General features: G+C 37.6%; 1 protein-coding gene across 6 annotated transcripts in view; it reads left to right on the top strand.

The window, feature by feature from the left end:
• The window catches only part of ralgapa2.L (Ral GTPase activating protein, alpha subunit 2 (catalytic) L homeolog), a 223,123-nt gene that overhangs the window by 119,909 nt on the left and 85,038 nt on the right, over window positions 1–18,176 (top strand). For all 6 annotated transcript variants that reach the window (XM_018262908.2, XM_041562670.1, XM_041562669.1 and 3 more), the window contains 7 exons: window positions 1–60; window positions 2,033–2,170; window positions 3,835–4,018; window positions 4,380–5,148; window positions 6,197–6,268; window positions 13,021–13,144; window positions 17,430–17,585. The exon at window positions 1–60 is cut by the window's left edge and continues 9 nt beyond it. In XM_018262908.2, coding sequence (XP_018118397.1) covers window positions 1–60; window positions 2,033–2,170; window positions 3,835–4,018; window positions 4,380–5,148; window positions 6,197–6,268; window positions 13,021–13,144; window positions 17,430–17,585 — 1,503 coding nt within the window. The remainder of the gene's footprint in view (window positions 61–2,032; window positions 2,171–3,834; window positions 4,019–4,379; window positions 5,149–6,196; window positions 6,269–13,020; window positions 13,145–17,429; window positions 17,586–18,176) is intronic.

The raw sequence follows: 18,176 nt of genomic DNA, 5'->3' as shown, positions 1-18,176 counted from the left end.
GCTACAATTTCATTCCTTTTACCCAGTGCTGAAAATTCCTCTGTGGAGATGGATAAAAAGGTAACTTTCCGTCACGTAACTTGTTTTTAGGTCCCCTTTAATGTCATACACTGTCTTCACTTGTATTTGTTGTCTGTATAATCTTTAACGTAGGGATGCACCGAATCCACTATTTTGAATTCGGCCAAACCCCCGAATCCTTCACAAAAGATTTGTCCGAATACCGAATCCTAATTTGCATATGGGAAGGGGAAAACTTTCTGTGCATCCCTAGTTTTATATTAATATAGCTTTTTTTGCAGCAACTCTCCAGCTTATACTGGCAGCAGTTATCCTAGCAACTAGGCAATGATGTGAATAAGAGACTGGAATATGTGTAGAAAGATAAGTAATAAAAAGTAGCTCTAACTATAAAATTGTAAACGATTCAGATGAAGGCAAATCATCTTAAAACTAGAAAAAAAAGACCAATGGAAAAGTTGCTAACAATAGGCCGTTCTTTAACATACAACCCCTTTAAGATCTGAACAATGATAGATAAATGGAAGCTTTAAATTATTGACCTGGAGAACCAAGAAGCTTTGGACCATTTATAACATTAACGTTGTTTCTGTAATGTTTAGTGCGACAATATTAAAAAAAATAGAAAAACAACAGATCATAGTTGTTCATGCTGAACACGTGTGTATGCCCCTTATTTTATCTTTTATTGTGCTATCTTTCATATTATATCAGCCCAATGAGACAATTTTTCTTCTTTTTATTTGGGACCCCTATGTAAAACAGATACAATTGCCAATTTAAGTTTGCTCCTTTGAGCCAACCAAGAGTAGAAATGCATTGCAGCATCTGTTCTTGATCCCAAGTGTTTCTATAAACCTCATACGTGTACTCAGGCCAAAAACAGACAAAGGCTGTTTGCAGCACAAGATCAGTCCATAGCTCTGGTATTTCTCATGCGTGCCATTTAGCTGATGTCCGCAATAATCGCAAAAGCCTGTGTTTAATTCAAGAAAAATCCATTTTTGCATTCCCACTTGAAGCTACAGTGACATTTGCTGCTCATTCTTTGAGGTACAGAAAGTGGATAGACTTAAAAAAAAAAAAAAAAAGTACAAAGCTTTTATAGCTATATACCTTGTCTTCCTGCAGTACTTAAGAAGAAAGGGCACTACACCCAAGGAGGACTGTGCATGCATTCTCCGTAAAGTAGTACATATATATATGCACTTGTAGATCTGATGAAAATTCTTTGTGCAATGCATTCTTTTGTATTTTGAAGAATGTTAAGTTGGGTCACATTTTTAAAAACAGAGATAGAAAGTTCAAAAAAGTATAGCACTCAACAGGGCTTAGCAAAATATGAAGAGCAATTTATTTACATGGTCACCTTTAAGCTATGTTATATGGATATGTTATAAAATGGCAAATTCTAAAAAAAAGTTTCAATTGGCCTTTATTTTTATTTATTTTTTATAGTTAATGAAGTATTTGCATTTTTCTTCTGACCATTTTCCAGGTTTACTGAACCCATCTAAAGAGTAAATGTTCTGGAATGCTACAAATTTATCACTACTTTTTATTACTTATAACTCTGTTAAGGCCATATCCTATTCATATTTCATTCTTTTCAAATTCAAATCAGTGCATGGTTGCTAGGTTAATTTGGACCCCAACAACCAGATGGCTGAAACTGCAAAGTGGAAGGCTACTGGTTAAAAAGCTAAATGACTCAGAATTGTCACAGAATATCACTCTCTACAGCATACTAAAAGTTAATTGAAAGGTAAATAATCCTTTAAGTTCTGTGCCAAAACTGTCATAGTTTTAGCCTTTGCCTGCAATCAGGTATATGACTTTCTATTCACAAGTTGTGTGTGTGTGTATATATATATATATATATATGTGTGTATATATATATATATATATATATATATATATATATATATATATATATATATATATATATATTATATATATAATATATATAATATATATATATATATATATATATATAATTATTTTTTTCCAGCTTATTGTCTCACTTCTGCTGTGCATTCTGGATTGGTGCATGGCTCTACCTCTTGACATCTTGTTAGAGCCAATATCTACCTTCACAATTGATGAATCTCATTCACCCAAAGCATCTCTCCTTGACTACATATACAGGGTAAGTGTCCAGCATGACTCTATGTTTTAAAATCTCCTGTTAGTTTGGTGGCATGGTCTTAACCATCTTCTAAAATTCACCAACCCCCAATCATCTTGTATCATAAAGCTAGTGTCACGTGGGCAACTTCTATCATAGCAATATGATATTATCAAATGTTGATTATTCTGTATGCATGAAACTCTACCAGGCAAGTTACTGACTGCTAGGTAATTGCTGGTTTTAAATTGGTTGTTCATGTGCTCATTTATATACATCTCCTCCCATACCTGTAATATATTTTAAACAAATGAGCGTATGAGCTGAAGTTGAGCAGGCTATTTGCAAAAAAAGGCCCAAACAGCTAATTATTTTGTGGCTCTTTGCCCAAAAAGTTTCTTGCATGAATCATAAAATGTAATTCTAAGCAATATTCTAATATACATTGATAAACACTGTTCAGTGGTTTAATGCTGTTTATAAATGTAATTGCAGTTTAAATCTGTCTGTTATATAATCTTTGCATTGCTGGTTCTGACTCCCAACACAATGCAGCAGAAGCTAGCTTTAAAATCATAGAGAAACTGAATAGAATCACATATGCTTTAAATGTGCAAAAAGTTTAGGCGTACAGATGAACTTAAATTGTCTAAAAAGAAGGACTGTGTTGCTTTAAAAGATACAGGTATGGGATCCGTTCTCCAGAAAGCTCTGAATTACGGAATGCCTGTCTCACATTGGGGCAAATTCACTAAGATTCGTAGTTGCGCCAGGCATAACTTCGCCGCACTTCGCCACACTTCGCCAGGCGTAGTTTCGCCAGCGCTTCGCAAGTTCACTAAAATCCGAAGTTGCGCTTAGGGGTAGCGTAAGGTTGCGAGTTGCGCTACCGTTGATTCGCTAAGCGAAGCTACGCTAGGGATGGTTAATTTGCATACGGCACCAAATTCAAATTTCAATGGAGGAATACGTACAATCACTACAAATGCCTGGGAAACCTTCAAAACATCAAATAAAATGGTTTTTTTTGCCCTACACATGTGCCCCCTGTATAGTTAAGTTGCCATGAGTTAGGAAATGTAGGGGGGGAAGGAGAGGAGCCCCAAAAAAAAATTCGATCTTTTTCAGCCTATCACCCATAATATAGAAAAAACGCCAGCGTTTTTTGGGACTTAGAAAAAATGTGAACTTTTTTTGAAGCAATCCCTATCTACTCTATTGCGCTTCGCCTGGTCTGAGGTGGCGAAGGAAGTCTAGCGTAAAAGGTAGCGTTAAGTACAATGCGCGCGTTAGTGAATTTGCGTAGTTCCGTTGCGAAAATTCGCCAAGCGTAAGGGTGTGAAGTAACACTAGCGAATTTACGCCAGCGTTCGTTAGTGAATTTGCGAAGTAACGAAAAAGACCAACGCTAGCGAATTGACGCTAGCGTTAGGCGCTTCGGCACTTAGTGAATTTGCCCCATAATAATCCACATCTTTTAAAATAATTTCCCTTTTCTCTGTAATAATAAAACAGTTCCTTGTACTTGATCCAAACTAAAATGTACTTAATCCTTATTGGAAGCAAAACCAGCCAATTGAGTTTATTTAATGTTTAAATGATTTTCTAGTTAATTTAGTTATAGATATAAAGATATATTATAATATCAGACAATTTCAGCAGAATTATCTTTTATTTTTTTTAAGGTCTTGCACTGCTGCGTTTGTGGATCCAATACATATACTCAGCAAAGTCAGTACATTTTAAGTTTGGCAGACCTCTCCTCCATGGACTATGATCCATTTCTGCCTCTGGGGAATGTGAAAAACTCCGAGCCACCACAGTTCTTTTCCACTGTTGAACTAGGTGATCTCCTTACTGTTGTAGAAGGTAAGTGACATAATCAGCAGTTTTATGCCACATATGGGGTTTTTCAGACATGGGGAGAAACACATGGGCTCAGCCATGCAGCCTTCTCAGATGTGCCTTTTCTTGTCAAAATCATGTTGCCATTAAAATCAGTGGCAGAATGCACTGACAGTGACATTTGATTCTCCACTAGTAGAAATACACCAGTAGAGCAAATGCTACTTCTGCCATTAGCCTTACAGGTCGATCAGTTGCTAATGTTTGGCTATAGTGCATCCATATTTAGCCAGGGTGCATTAAATTAATTACAAAATATTCACTAAGCCATAAACAATTTCTTCATAATGATTTTTCATTTTCTTTCTCCACATTGTAATTTCAGAGAAGAAAAGAAGAAACTTGGAGCTCATACCTTTAACTGCACGTATGGTCATGACCCACCTTGTCAATCACTTGGGACATTTTCCTCTGAGTGGGGGCCCAGCAGTTTTGCACAGCTTAATCAATGAGAATCAAGATAACCCATATGTTGAAGCATCTGAGCTTTCTAATGAAGTTTTCAGGAGTCCTAATTTGCAGCTATTTGTATTCAACGATAGTGCACTTATATCTTATTTGCAGATCCCTGCAGAAAACACCATTGATCGGGACCCAACGGGGGTTCCTGGTGATGTCCGGATTATTGTCAGGGATATCTCAGGGAAGTATTCTTGGGACGCTGGAATAATGTATGGACCACTGGAATGCAATCCAATACTCAAGAAGGAACAAACAGTTCTAAATGTATCTCAGGATCTTGTAGAGCCGAGTGTATGTAAAACAGGGCTAGCTGATGGAGAAGGGGAGGACTTGCTTGATACACTCCTGGAAAAGCTTGGAACTGTAAGTCCAGAGTGCCTACTTGGGCCAGAGTCAAAGCTAAATGAACCTGCCTCACCTCCCTATGGCATGAATCGAGAGCAAGAGGAGGCAATCATACAGGCAATTAACAGACAAAATACGCATGAGGCACAGCATGTACAAATGTGCAACGCTGATCCCGGTGTGAAAGTTGCATGCCAGGAAGAGCCAAGTACAACGCAACCACAAGCCCCATTTTATTTCTGTAGGCTTTTGCTAAATGATTTAGGGATGAACTCCTGGGAAAGAAGGTATGTTGATACATTGTCTTCCTGCGAAACTTCTATGTGATATATACAATACATACATAGCACTTTACTTCTGTATTCGGCTACTACACATTAGTTGGGGATAGGAAAATGCTACTGCTCCTTTTTTTTTGGCATTGCTCAACTTCTGCTGAAGGGGTAGTTCACCTTGATAACATTTAGCGTGATGTCAGCAGCTGTTTTGGAATACTCTTTGCCATTCATTTTCTTTCTTTTTTTTTTTGCTGTTTTTCAAAATTTAAACCCACATCAAACAAAAATGTCAAAAATCAAGGCAAAATCGCAACCTCAAATATCCCCTTAATATTTCTAAAAACCATACAAAATAAACAACGCAGACCAACTGAAAAGTAGCTTAGAATAGGTCCTATTAAATGCAAAACTTTAAAGGTGAACTTACCCTTAAAGGGGTGGTTCATCTTTAAGTTAACTTTTAGTATGTTCAAGAATAGCCCATTCTAAGCAACATTTCAGTTGGTCTTCATTATCTTTTTTTTCTTTTTTTTTTTTTTTGATTATTTGCCATCTTCTTCTGACTCTTTCTAGCTTTCAAATGGTGGTCACTGACCCAAATGCTCTATAAGGCTACAGAGGTATTGTTATTGCTACTTTGCACTATTTGTTTTTCTATTCAGGCCTCTCCTGTTCATATTCCTTTATTTTATTCAAAGCAATGCATGGTTGCTAGGGTCATTTGAACCATAGCAACCAGATTTCTGAAACTGCAAACAGGAGAGCTGCTGAATAAAAAGCTAAATAACTCATCCCACCAATAACAAAAAAAAAAAATGAAAACCAGCTGCAAATTGTCTCAAAATATCACTCTTTACATCATACTAAATAGTACTAATAAAGTTTTGTAAGAAGTAAGCCCTCAATGCAGACATTGTCACAGAATTGCTGGAACATGCTAGGAGTCATACTACACCAGCACGGGTGCTTCAAAGCTCATTGACCCCTGTATTATTTAACTGCCTGTGTCATAATTCAAGTGTATAGTATGAAATGTAAAAAATTGGAATCTTTGCAGGAAGAATTTTCACCTGCTAAAGAAAAACGCCAAGCTCTTGAGGGAACTAAAGAATCTGGATTCAAGACGGTGGTAAGTACTATGTGAATATACCTACAGTGTGATGCTTTCTTATGCTAAAGTCAATTATACAGACTCTCAAGCTTTCCCGTGGGATTGGTAGAACTCTCTCATTTATCATTACATTCCATATCTTCAAATTTACATTTTGCCAAAAAATTAAAATGTTTAATTTATGACATTCTGCAGCAGAATGATTGTGCAAAAAAATAAAAAATAACCAGGGTCGTCTTTAAGCTTTAGTATCCCTGTTTAAGGTGAAGTTTCACAATATCTGATACTTTTTGTTTCTCTAAAGCATAACTAAAGAAGCAATTTCTTTTCAACAATGAGTAGTGCACTATGGTGTCGTAAATGCAACAGTTGAAAGTTAACAGTAACAAGATAAATCTAAAATCAATATGCTAGACATGCCATATTTTATATACTGCACATATTGCAGCAGCATAGAAGTTCAGCATCTCTATAGGAGTAATCGGTGGCGTAACTATAGAGTAGGCAGACCCTGCAGTTGCAGGGGGGCCTGGTAAGTTTAGTGAATAACAAAGCTAGTAGACATGGTTTGCTTGCAGTGTAGGTGTACTCATGCAAAACTGATAATTTCATCAGTGGTTATCGGTGCAGCTACCGAGCACAGCAAATATTTGCTACTAAGATGCCTGGGGATGAACAGTGACTTCCCTGCAAGCATGTATCCCACTGGCCTCCACTAAAGTCATCTCTGTTATGGAATTGCTACATATTGGCAGCTCCACATTATGACCCCGTTAAACTCATTTTATTTTATTTCTTAGTTTGGTTTAATGAAATCTAAATGGGTCAGAGAGAGAAGGTAAGAGCACACAAAGCAGATAAATAGAGCAGAAGCTCAGCAAGACGCTTGGAAAGAAAATAAGTAGAAACTGCCTTTTCATTCAAACTGCTGTAAAATAAATTGCCCACAAACAAAATACAAGTGACGCATGTTATCCTAAAGGGCTGCTCAGGGTACTTTGGTTTGATCCTGCAGGGAATGTCAACAGCCTTCCCGTGGTCACCTTTATCTTCCTGTAATTCTCTGTTATCCATGCCTTCATTAAGCCTTTTTTGTTGGCCTTAGAGATTCTCATCATCTTTTCCCTGCAGCTGCTCCAGTGGTTGAAGGGGAGCAGCAGGAGATGTTGCGTTTAGACATTAAATAGAAATTATTTGCTGACAAACAGGTTGTTATGGGAAGTCATGCTGAAAGCATGAACTAGTGAAGCTTTCATAAGTCCTTTAATAAATGGAAATCTTCTGAACAGCATGAACCCAATGTAATAATGCAAACATTTAAAGTTCAATTCTAGTAAGACTGGTTAAGCTTTGTTTGCATGTGTTACAAAAGGTGGAAACTGCTGCATTGGGGCTTAAGCAACATGATGATATGTTGATCAGTTAGATACTACATTTTATTCTTTGTTACAAAGGTTTTTCAATATTCTAAAAATCGAAATATGATTGGGATATATTATAATGGATTTCACAGTCCAGCCCCTGGTATCTATAGCCATGTTGTCTTAATTTTTTCTGGGATAAGCCGATTCAAAATGTGTTTTCATATTTGTCACATTTGGAATATGGGCTTTTAGAAAAAACATACCGAAAATCCTATTCTCTTAAAGGGCACCTATCACAGCCAAAATCAAACACATATTAAAAATCTGACCAGTTCAACATAAACACGTTTAATCAAACTACATATATCGTTTTTTGAAAAAAACTGCAGGTTTTAAAAAATCCCTTACTTTGTCAAATGGGTTCTTCCACTGAGGGAGGCCATACTGAGACTATAACAGAGACTATAATATGCAAATTTCAGGAGCATGCTCAGATTGTAACACTGCTTTGAGTATTCTACCCAGAATGTGCGAGATTTCAGAGGTGCAGTTGGCTGGGAAGATATAGGTAGGAGGAGCCAGTGAAATCCAAGATGCCTGCCTCAGCTAGAACTGCAGTGGAGATAGGGGAGATCTTGCAGAAGGGATAGTGAGCTGATCATTTACATTATACAAACAATTCTTACTGTTTTAAAAATCAGATTTCTTGAACTTTCACATAGTGTATTTGTGATTTTAGTTATGATTGGTGGCCTTTAAAGATGCCATGTTCGATTCCAGACCAGCAGTCACTGTTCTCATTTACTAGGGCTCACTTACAGTAGCCCTTTAAACTGACTTTCGACGGCTAATTTATCAAAGGCTGCAATCAAAATGATATTTTTCACCTTCATATCAAATTTTTTATGTTTTTTTTTTTTTTAACTTCTCCCTGATGTTTTTTGACTACAAAGTCTGCTGAAATGCATTCAGACTAGTGGGTGCTTCAGCGTTTTTTAGCACAGGTGTGCAACCTGTTATCCAGAATGTTTTGGAACTGGATTTTTCTTTTCATAATTTGTATAGTCTACTAGAAAATCATTTTAACAAGAAATAAACACAATAGGCTGGTTTCGCTTTCATTAAGGATTAATTATATCTTAGTTTGGATCAAGTACAAGCGACTGAGAGAAAATAAATAATTTTTAAGAATTTGCATTATTTGGAGAAAATTTCGTTTTTGGGAGACAACATTGCCATAATTCAGAGATTTCTATATAACAGATCCCATATCTGTATGGAAATCTATCACTCTGCTTACTTGAGATTTCTCAAGATTTACCCCCAGAACAAAAGTCTAGAAACACTGCAGTATTTAATTTGCATAAGATTCAGCCGGAATGAAATTTTTTTGATAAATGAGACCTTTGGTTTAATTTTCTAGCTTCCAGCTGACCAAAGCGTATTGCTGATTGATTGCTTTGGTACTGCTCAGTTTTTGTAAATGTGTTCCACTGCCTCATCATTATCCTTATTGACTTACAATGTAAGAGTCCCTGCTCATGTCTCAGACCTCAGGTAGAGGAGATAGTGACAAAACTAGCGGATGGACTGATCAGTAATATGCAGCAAGATGCTGTAGTGCTGTCTGCAACCTTACTTCTAATAGAGCACAAATATAATACAGCACTGAATGATCCACATAAAGCACCTATATGAAATAATCTCAGCGCCGTGCAGAAATCTATACCGAGCAGACATAAGAGTTCCTTTACAGTCACAGTTTGTTGCGTTACAGCGGATGTAGTCACTGTGAAAATTTATGCCATTCATTAAAAGTACTTGCGTCCAAACACAGTTTTTGCGCTTGCACCTTTCGCCGTCATTCAACATTGTACAGGGCCTGTCTATCTGTTTTGATGAATTACATGCAGGTACGCCAATTGATGCAGGGGAACCCACAAGTTATAAAGGGAAAGTACAAACAGATCCCTCTTCTCTTCAACTCACGTAATCACATTATATATGGTACTAACCTGTAATCATGTATACTAGGGATGCACCGAATACACTATTTTGGATTCGGCCGAACCCCCCGAATCCTTCACTAAAGATTCGGCCGAATACCGAACCGAATCCGAACCCTAATTTGCATATGCAAATTAAGGGTGGGAAAGGAAAACATTTTTTACTTCCTTGTTTTGTGACAAAAAGTCATGAGATTTCCCTCCCCGCCCCTAATTTCCATATGCAAATTAGGATTCGGATTCGGTTTGGCCGGGCAGAAGGATTCGGCCGAATCCGAATCCTGCTGAAAAAGGCTGAATCCTGGCCGAATCCCGAACCGAATCCTGGATTTGGTGCATCCCTAATGTATACCTCATTATGGCACATGTTGTGTGTTTTTGGTCTTTTTAAATGTAGCAGTCACTATGAATACTAATGCTAGTCATTAGGTATTGTGTCCGAATATACTCATTGCATTTTCCTCTATTTGTGTCTGGTTCATCCTTCCTGCCTATTGTTCTGAATTGCACATGTGCTCCAATTAAAGCAGAGAGAACTGAGGGGCAGCCTTCTGCCTTTAAACTGCCAGTAATTCTAGAGTTCCTACTGTGATCTGGGTCAATACTCATGGCACACATGCATCTAAATAATCATCTAAACTCATCCTAAGTTTGACACTGATCCCCAGAAATTACACCATCCTGTGTTGGACATTTTTAGCGCAATTGGGTTCAAGCCATGTCAAAACAGAATCCAAAGGTTTTGGGTGATCTGTAGTAGTGATGGCCGAATCAATCGGTGTCAAAGTAATTTTGACGTGCGTCAATTTTGACACGAGCCACAGTTTTTTTAAGCGCTGCTCTTTTGTCCAAATACATTAAATTCAATGGACGTCCAAGAAATTTTGCTGCGTGACAATTTTTATTTTGTTGTAATTTTTTTTTGTTGCAGCAATTTTCCCACATCGCTGCTGTTTTGTAAAAAAAACATTTGCATGCGGCGAAATGTGGAAATTCGCCATGAATCCATGCCTGGTGAATAAATTCGCCCATCACTAGTGATCTGTTATTGTAATAGATATACTACACTATGTATATTGTTTACCTCTGCTTCATCAGCCTTGGGTCTTTAATGTAAAAATAAATACTGTTTCTATTGGGAAACGGGAGAAAGACTGGCAGGTGAACCAAAAAGCCATGATGGCTGGTGACCCTTTTTCACATGCCTGTGATTTAACACATCAGCTAGTTTTTTACTGGTGCGATAACCCCTTAAAATGCTTCTGTGTGGCACATCCATGGACTCCTGATCATTTAATTCTGTCATAAATAACTGATAGGGTTGAGAATACAGATATTTACCCACTGAGTATTCTTCTAGTGTGGCTAGTATACCTGGTTGTTTTTTCTGTTTCCATAGACCATTTTACATTGGAAAGATAGGATCTGACCATTTGAGTTCACTATTGGTTAACCTGTAGGATTCGTGTATTGTAGGCCTGTTCTCAGCACTTCCTAAGCAACTATATCTTTCTCTTTCCTTATGAAGTGTACTTCAAAGTAAAATAACCCTCATACTGAGACAGCTTAATGTGTAAATGCATTTCTGTAAATTTCATACCTCAAATGATTTGTTCCACGTCCATGTACTTAGAAAAGTGGAAACCCCCAAGGCCCTCAGGCACAGAGTTGTTAAGTAGGCATGTTCCTTAGCGCTGCAAGGAATAAATTGAATTAGGTAAAGAAAATCCCTGTGATAATTTAATTGGAGAAGTTGTGAGGTAGGCAAATGCTAGTAATTTATGACTATGCAATGGCTCATTGGAAAAAAAAATCCATAAAGCAATTATTCAGAGCGTCTCCTGGCTGTACTTGCGTTTCAAACCAAAATCTCCACAGATCTGCTCTTTAAGTAATGCAGGCAATTTATCTCCTACATGGGCAAAACTTTTCCAGTAGTTCAATTAGAATATTAAGCAGATAAGACATATCTGCACAACAGTAAAGACATGGCAACACTTCATAGGGCATTTGGATAAGCAAATATAAATGAAATGGTCTTCTTGGAGCTGTTGTGATATAATTTAGATGTTCTACATGTCCTCTTCTTTCCAACTCTATGGGGCTCATTTATAAAAAGTGGACAAATTTGCACCTGGGCAACTAATAGTAACTCATAGCAACCAATCAGTGTTTAGGTTTTTTCTAAGCTGCAGATTGAGCACTGAAAGCAATCAACTGGTTACCATGGGTTACTGCCCAAGTGCAAATTTGCCCAATGTTTATATATGAACCTCTGTATGTTTGGTCTTTGTGAGCATGTCATCCAGTGCAGGGCTGTGGAGTCAGTACTTAAAGCCTTTGACTTTGACTCCTCAATTTATGGTGGAAAAAAGGAGAAAAGGCACAGGCTACATAACAGATAACCGATAAAACAGTATTGTATTGGACATGGCTTATCTGTTATGTGCTATGTAACGTGTGCCTTTTCTCCTTTTTTTTTTCCCAGCAGCTTGAATGGCTGCCCCATGGCTACACAACATCTAGTTTATGTAAACTATAGTCTTTCTAAGGGCAGAGACAGACTTGGGGATTTGGGGAGATTTAGTCGCCCGGCGACAAATCACCTCTTCTTCAGGTGACTAATCTCCCCGAACTGCCTCCCCGCCGGCTCTAATCTAAATCGCCAGTGGGATGGCACTTGGAGTGCTTTGTTTTCCGAAGTCACCTGAAGTTTCCTCTTGAGGCAACTTCGGCGAATTCTCAAAATGAAGCACTCCGAGTGCCATCTGGCCGGTGATTTAGGTTCTAGCTGACGGGAAGGCATTGCGGGCAGATTAGTTGCCCGAAGAAAAGGTGATTTGTACACAACATACAAGGTATTTTATCACTGCCAAAGCTCAAAATATAAACCACATGCTTTGGTAATTCTAAAACAAAATCAAAGTTAAACTACATAAACCAAACTCAATTAGAAAACCTAAAACAACTTGTACCTGGCATATACAGTAGCATATACTGTAGAATAGCTGCTAAATACAATCCAAAATTAACTGAAGTTTTGTTTTTAGAAACAGAATTGCTTCTGCCATATCCTCCTTCATAGAAGATCTTAAATCTGATTTGATTATTTTCAGTACTTGTACTTTAAACTTATTAGGAGTCTGAGTTTTTGGCAACACCTACTCCAGATACCCAAAATTGCTCCCTGACTCCAAAGCTGTGACTAAATGGTACACATTGTCCTGGTGTTCCAGGTTAGCTCTGGTTAAGAGCAACTCCTAATATTTCCAGGTAGAACCGTGAAACAGGCCAGTTGTTCCTAGTTTTATAGGTCTTTGTTTAAGAGCATGCCTGAAGGATTATGTTTTAGCTTAAACCGTCTGTTCCAGGTTGGTCTTAAGTGTTGTCTCTCTTACAGCCGTGAAACACACAAGATTGCAGTGTTTTATATTGCTGAAGGACAAGAGGATAAGCGTTCCATTCTCTCAAACAGTGCTGGAAGCAAGGCCTATGAAGATTTTTTAGGAGGACTTGGATGGGAGGTAACTATATAAAATGTATATGCGCATCTACTATAAGTGAGTAGAGAAGAATTTTATTTGAGTAGCTACTGTAAATAAGTAAAGAAGAGTATTTTTTTGTAAATAAGTAAAGAAGAGTATTTTTTTTTATTTACAAGAATAAGAGAAATAAAATGTATTTAAGCATAAATCGTATTGGGGTGTTTCTAGGAGCTTTAAGTACAGGCTGGGACCACTTATCCAAAATGCTTGGGACCTCAGGTTTTCCGGATAAGGAATTTTTCTGTAATTTGAAACACTTGATCTTTAATTCTGCTAAAAATCATTCAAACATTAATTAAATCCTATAGGATGGTTTTGCCGGCAATAAAAATTAATTATATCTTAGTAGGGATCGAGTACAAGGTATTTTATCATTATAGAGAAAAGACAAATAATATTTAAAAATGGGAATTATTGGATTCAAACCCAAATAGGATTGTTTAGTTTCTAGTACGGATTATTTATATCTTAGTTAAGAACAAGTAAAAGGAACTGTTTTATTACTGCAGTGGAAAAAGTAAATATCGTTTCAAATTTTGAATTATTTGATTAAAATGTAGTCTATGGGAGGTGATCTTCCTATTATTCAAGACTTTCAGGATAAAGGGTTTCTAGATAAATGATCCTATACCTGTATCTGCAACTTGTTAATTCTGAGACCAGCGAAAAGAAAAGAGAAGATGCTCTTCTGCGGTGTACCAAAGTACCTCCAAAAAGTTTTAATGTGCGGAGTACAAAAATCAAACGTTTTAGGAGCAAGCACCTGAAAAGTTTGATTTTTGTACTCCACACATTAAAACTTTTTGGAGGTACTTTGGTTCTTTTCTTTTCACTGGCCTTGGACAATGTTTACGCTGATTCACCCTATTGTATTAGACAGCGCTAACAGGAAATTTCCTAAGTATTCTCTACAAACTGCGAGTGTATTGAATTCCACTAATTGAATTTATAATTCTGAACTGGACTCTATTGTAGCATGTAGTGATGTGCGGGCTGGGCCGATACCCGCGGGTCGGGCGGGTTCGGGCCGACATTGCGCGCTCTTTGTCATGTGCGGGTTGAGCTCTTCTGACTGCACTCCCTGCTCGCAACCTTCCAAATTCCAATTTCCGGGTTGAATTTTTATAGATGCTTGCCTCTCACCCTGCCCCTTTTGTGACGTAGGGGAGGGGTGGCGGGCGATTGTGGGTCTAGTAGCATGCTCATATTGGCCCCATTATCTACCTATATTCTATTTCCCTTTACACGTCACAAAGGGAGCATTGTCATTGCCATTTTGATTTTTAGTAGTGTAGGAAGCAGCTGTGTTGTCTCTCAGAATATGAACTACATTCATTTGTATTCATTTTTGACCGCTGCTTTTGACCTTTATATATGTTGTAGAGATTTTTCAAGCTGATTAAGGATGAGAGCTCTGGGGTTTCTAGGAAAGCTTTATTCAAATGTCCCCATTGTACAGAGATCACTATGAATTGCGGAGACAAAGTTTTATCATCGCCAGTTAAGCACTTCCCTACATATCAATAGAATAGTTCTACTGTCTGTGGATAAGCTGCAGCCTCATTATTACAGTGTAAAATGCAATCCTTTTGCAACCAAGCATATTCCAGAGATACCAGACCCTTTATTGTAATCAACAGGGACAGCTGAACACGCCCTAGCCTTACATAAAAAAGGCAGTTTCTGGAGTTAAGCTGTGCAGACATATATGTGGTGATCTAGTGTGCAGTGAAAAAGTCATATAGGCAGAAATCTTATCCTTCACCCTTCTTAGCAAGTACATCAGTATATGTGTTTAGGCTCAAGTACTTTCTATTATGAAGATTGTGGAAGCATTATTATTGGGTAGTATACTTGACATGGTTTTGGCCTTCTTCTCCTTTTGATACCCGTCTGAATGCAAACAAGACAAAAGTGCTATGATCATCATTCTGTTGTTAAGCATTTCTGTTCTGATGAGAAATGTTTCAGGACAACATTGCTCCAGTCCTTAGAACTTGGATAGTTACTGAATTGAATATGAACATATAAACCATGTAAAATAATTTCAGCCTTCAGATGGGCTGAATCAGCCAATTTAGACAGCTGGTCATGTTTCTCTTTATTTTGGCAGTCACCCGTAGTTTGCAAGGATACTATATATATATATATATATATATATATATATATATATATATATATATATATATATATATATATACTCCACCAGATGAAAGCACTCACGGGTCAGTCATATGAGTACAAATAGCAAAAGTTTTATTCCAACAACCGCATATCTACGCGTTTCGATCCCACTGGATCGTCATCCAGTGGGATCGAAACGCGTAGATATGCGGTTGTTGGAATAAAACTTTTGCTATTTGTACTCATATGACTGACCCGTGAGTGCTTTCATCTGGTGGAGTATGAGGATTTTGGTGAGCACCCGGTAATTATTGTATTGAGTGGTGCGTGCAGATAAATGGAGGGATATATATATATATATATATATATATATATATATATATATATATATATATATATATATATATATATATATATATATATATATATATATATATATATATATATATATATATATATATATATATATATATATATATATATATTATATGTGGTGGTAATCTAAAGGTGCACACTGTTTACAAATGAGAATACCTGGGTGCCTGCCAGTTTGGAGTAAATGCAAAAGTAAGAAATGGCGACACTCACAGGTTTTTTAAAGTTGCAAAAAACAAAAAAGATGTTTATTGTGGCTCAACGTTTCGATCCCCCACAGGGATCTTCGTCAGGAGTGTAGAAACAAACATTCAGACAACCCATAATGCCCCTGAATTTAAACCCACGTCCCATAAAATGGCGCCAAGACCTGTTGCTAGGCAACCGTGGTAGCTGTCAGTCAGCTAATGCATGTAAAGGACAAACTCGTGAAGTGTATAGAAAGGAGGGGGGAAGAGGACAACCAGTGCGCAAAGGTGCGTGTGAAGAATAAAATGCTTAAAAGCAGGTGAGTATCTGATCAGAGTACACTATCGCTGTGCCAGAAAAAACCACGCTCCTGTGCCTGCACGTCCTTAGCCAATCATAGGCTTTACAGGTACTTCACAGGCAATCCGGGCCCAGTCCAATTCACAGCCATTGTCTGGCCTCCAATCGCATCGGCTAGTAGTGGTGGGTGTGCGCACTAGCGCAGTGAGCCTCTGTATAGCCACCCGTTGCCTAGGACCCGTCATCTGGCAACCCGAGTCAATTTAATTGAAAGGCGGCCACAGGTAACGCAGCTCCCTGCGTCTCCTGAACCGCCGTTATATGTAGGAGCAGGATGCCTGGTTATGATCACAGCGCGTAGGAGAAGTTAACCGCCTACTGCTGGAAGCAACCAGTACAAGTAATTAAATGCATCAGGGTAGACTCGGTCGCATCTGGGTAGATATGGGAGCGCCCACCTTATGGGCTCAGCTCCTGGCAGGCGGGTATACTTTGGTTCGTGCCCACATACTAGACATATTAAAGTAAAAACGTACATAACGCCGGATATCAGATTAGGCAAGCACGGTGGTCACTGGCATGTTCAGCAGATAGCAGCAAAAATTAAATAAAAACAACAGAGAAAGAGCAGAGGGGAGTAGGAGGAGAGATACAAGAGAATACATTAGTATATTGATAATAATGTAGCAATTTAAGTAAGCTGAAGTTGGTGGGACAGATTGCAACAGTGTAGTCTCTGTCATATACCTAAAAAGGCAATTATGTAATAAATGTTCACAAGAAACATCCAAGTGGAAGTGTCTCGTTAAGTCCTCGTGGGGTAACAGTGTCCAGCCGGTATATCCATTTCGATTCTTTCCTCAGGAGGGCCAGGTCACGGTCACCTCCTCTCGAGAGGGGGGGTTGATGGTCAATAGCCATACAGCGGAATGTGGGTAGCCCATGTCCCATTTGTAGAAAGTGTAGGGCGACTGGTTGTTTGTTATATTATATGTGTATATATGTATATATATATATATTTATTATATGTGTATATATGTATATATATATATATATATATATATTTATTATATGTGTATATATATATATATATATATATATTTATTATATGTGTATATATATATATATATATATATATATATATATATATATATATATATATATATTTATTATATGTGTATATATGTATATATATATATATATATATATATATATATATTTTGGTTTTTAGACAAAGATGTGTTTATTTATTCACTTGTAATGTTTTATATACTAGGTTGACCTTTCTACTCATTGTGGATTTATGGGTGGTTTACAGCGGAATGGAAGTACTGGACAAACTGCTCCATACTATGCTACCTCTACAGTTGAAGTGATTTTTCATGTGTCTACACGAATTGTGTCAGATTCTGATGACTCGCTGAACAAAAAGGTGGGTGTCTCTAATGCAGAGAAAACAGTCATTTTGATTTTCTATAAAAAAATGGACATCCTGGAGCCATCTTCCTTACTTTTCATACTGTTACATATTTTAGGTCACAAACCCCTCCTGCTGCCTTCAGTGTGCTTGAATGGACGACATATTGCAGTACAGTATTAGTAAAGCTGTCATGCGAAACAAAGGTTTCAGACTGTATTTCGGATGTATTGCTTATCTGACAACATCAATAGGAGATTGTCACTACTATTTGTCTGACTTTTTTTGTGTGATTGCTGTCTGTCAACTCATGGCCAGAACATCATGTGATTTGTTGTGTTTACTACTTTATTTATCTGAATGGTTGGTTGCAGGACGGAGGATTGGTACGGACGAGCGTTCATCCGACACAAGGCTATAAAGTGCATATCTATGGCCATATTAATAGAATAGAATTTTTGTCATCAATATAGAAAATTAAGAACGGTTTATTTATGTAGGACTGTATGGGAGGCTGTATAAAGCAGAAGGACGCTGCCTTGACTTTTGGGCAGTGCTGATGTTAAACTAAGCCTGAAAAGATGCCACTTCAATAATATTGGAAGC

This window comes from Xenopus laevis, chromosome 5L, assembly GCF_017654675.1.
Source record: "Xenopus laevis strain J_2021 chromosome 5L, Xenopus_laevis_v10.1, whole genome shotgun sequence".
Taxonomy (NCBI): Eukaryota; Metazoa; Chordata; class Amphibia; order Anura; family Pipidae; genus Xenopus; species Xenopus laevis.
Note: the sequence above shows the minus strand (reverse complement) of the source record. Positions and strands in the feature narration are given on the sequence as shown.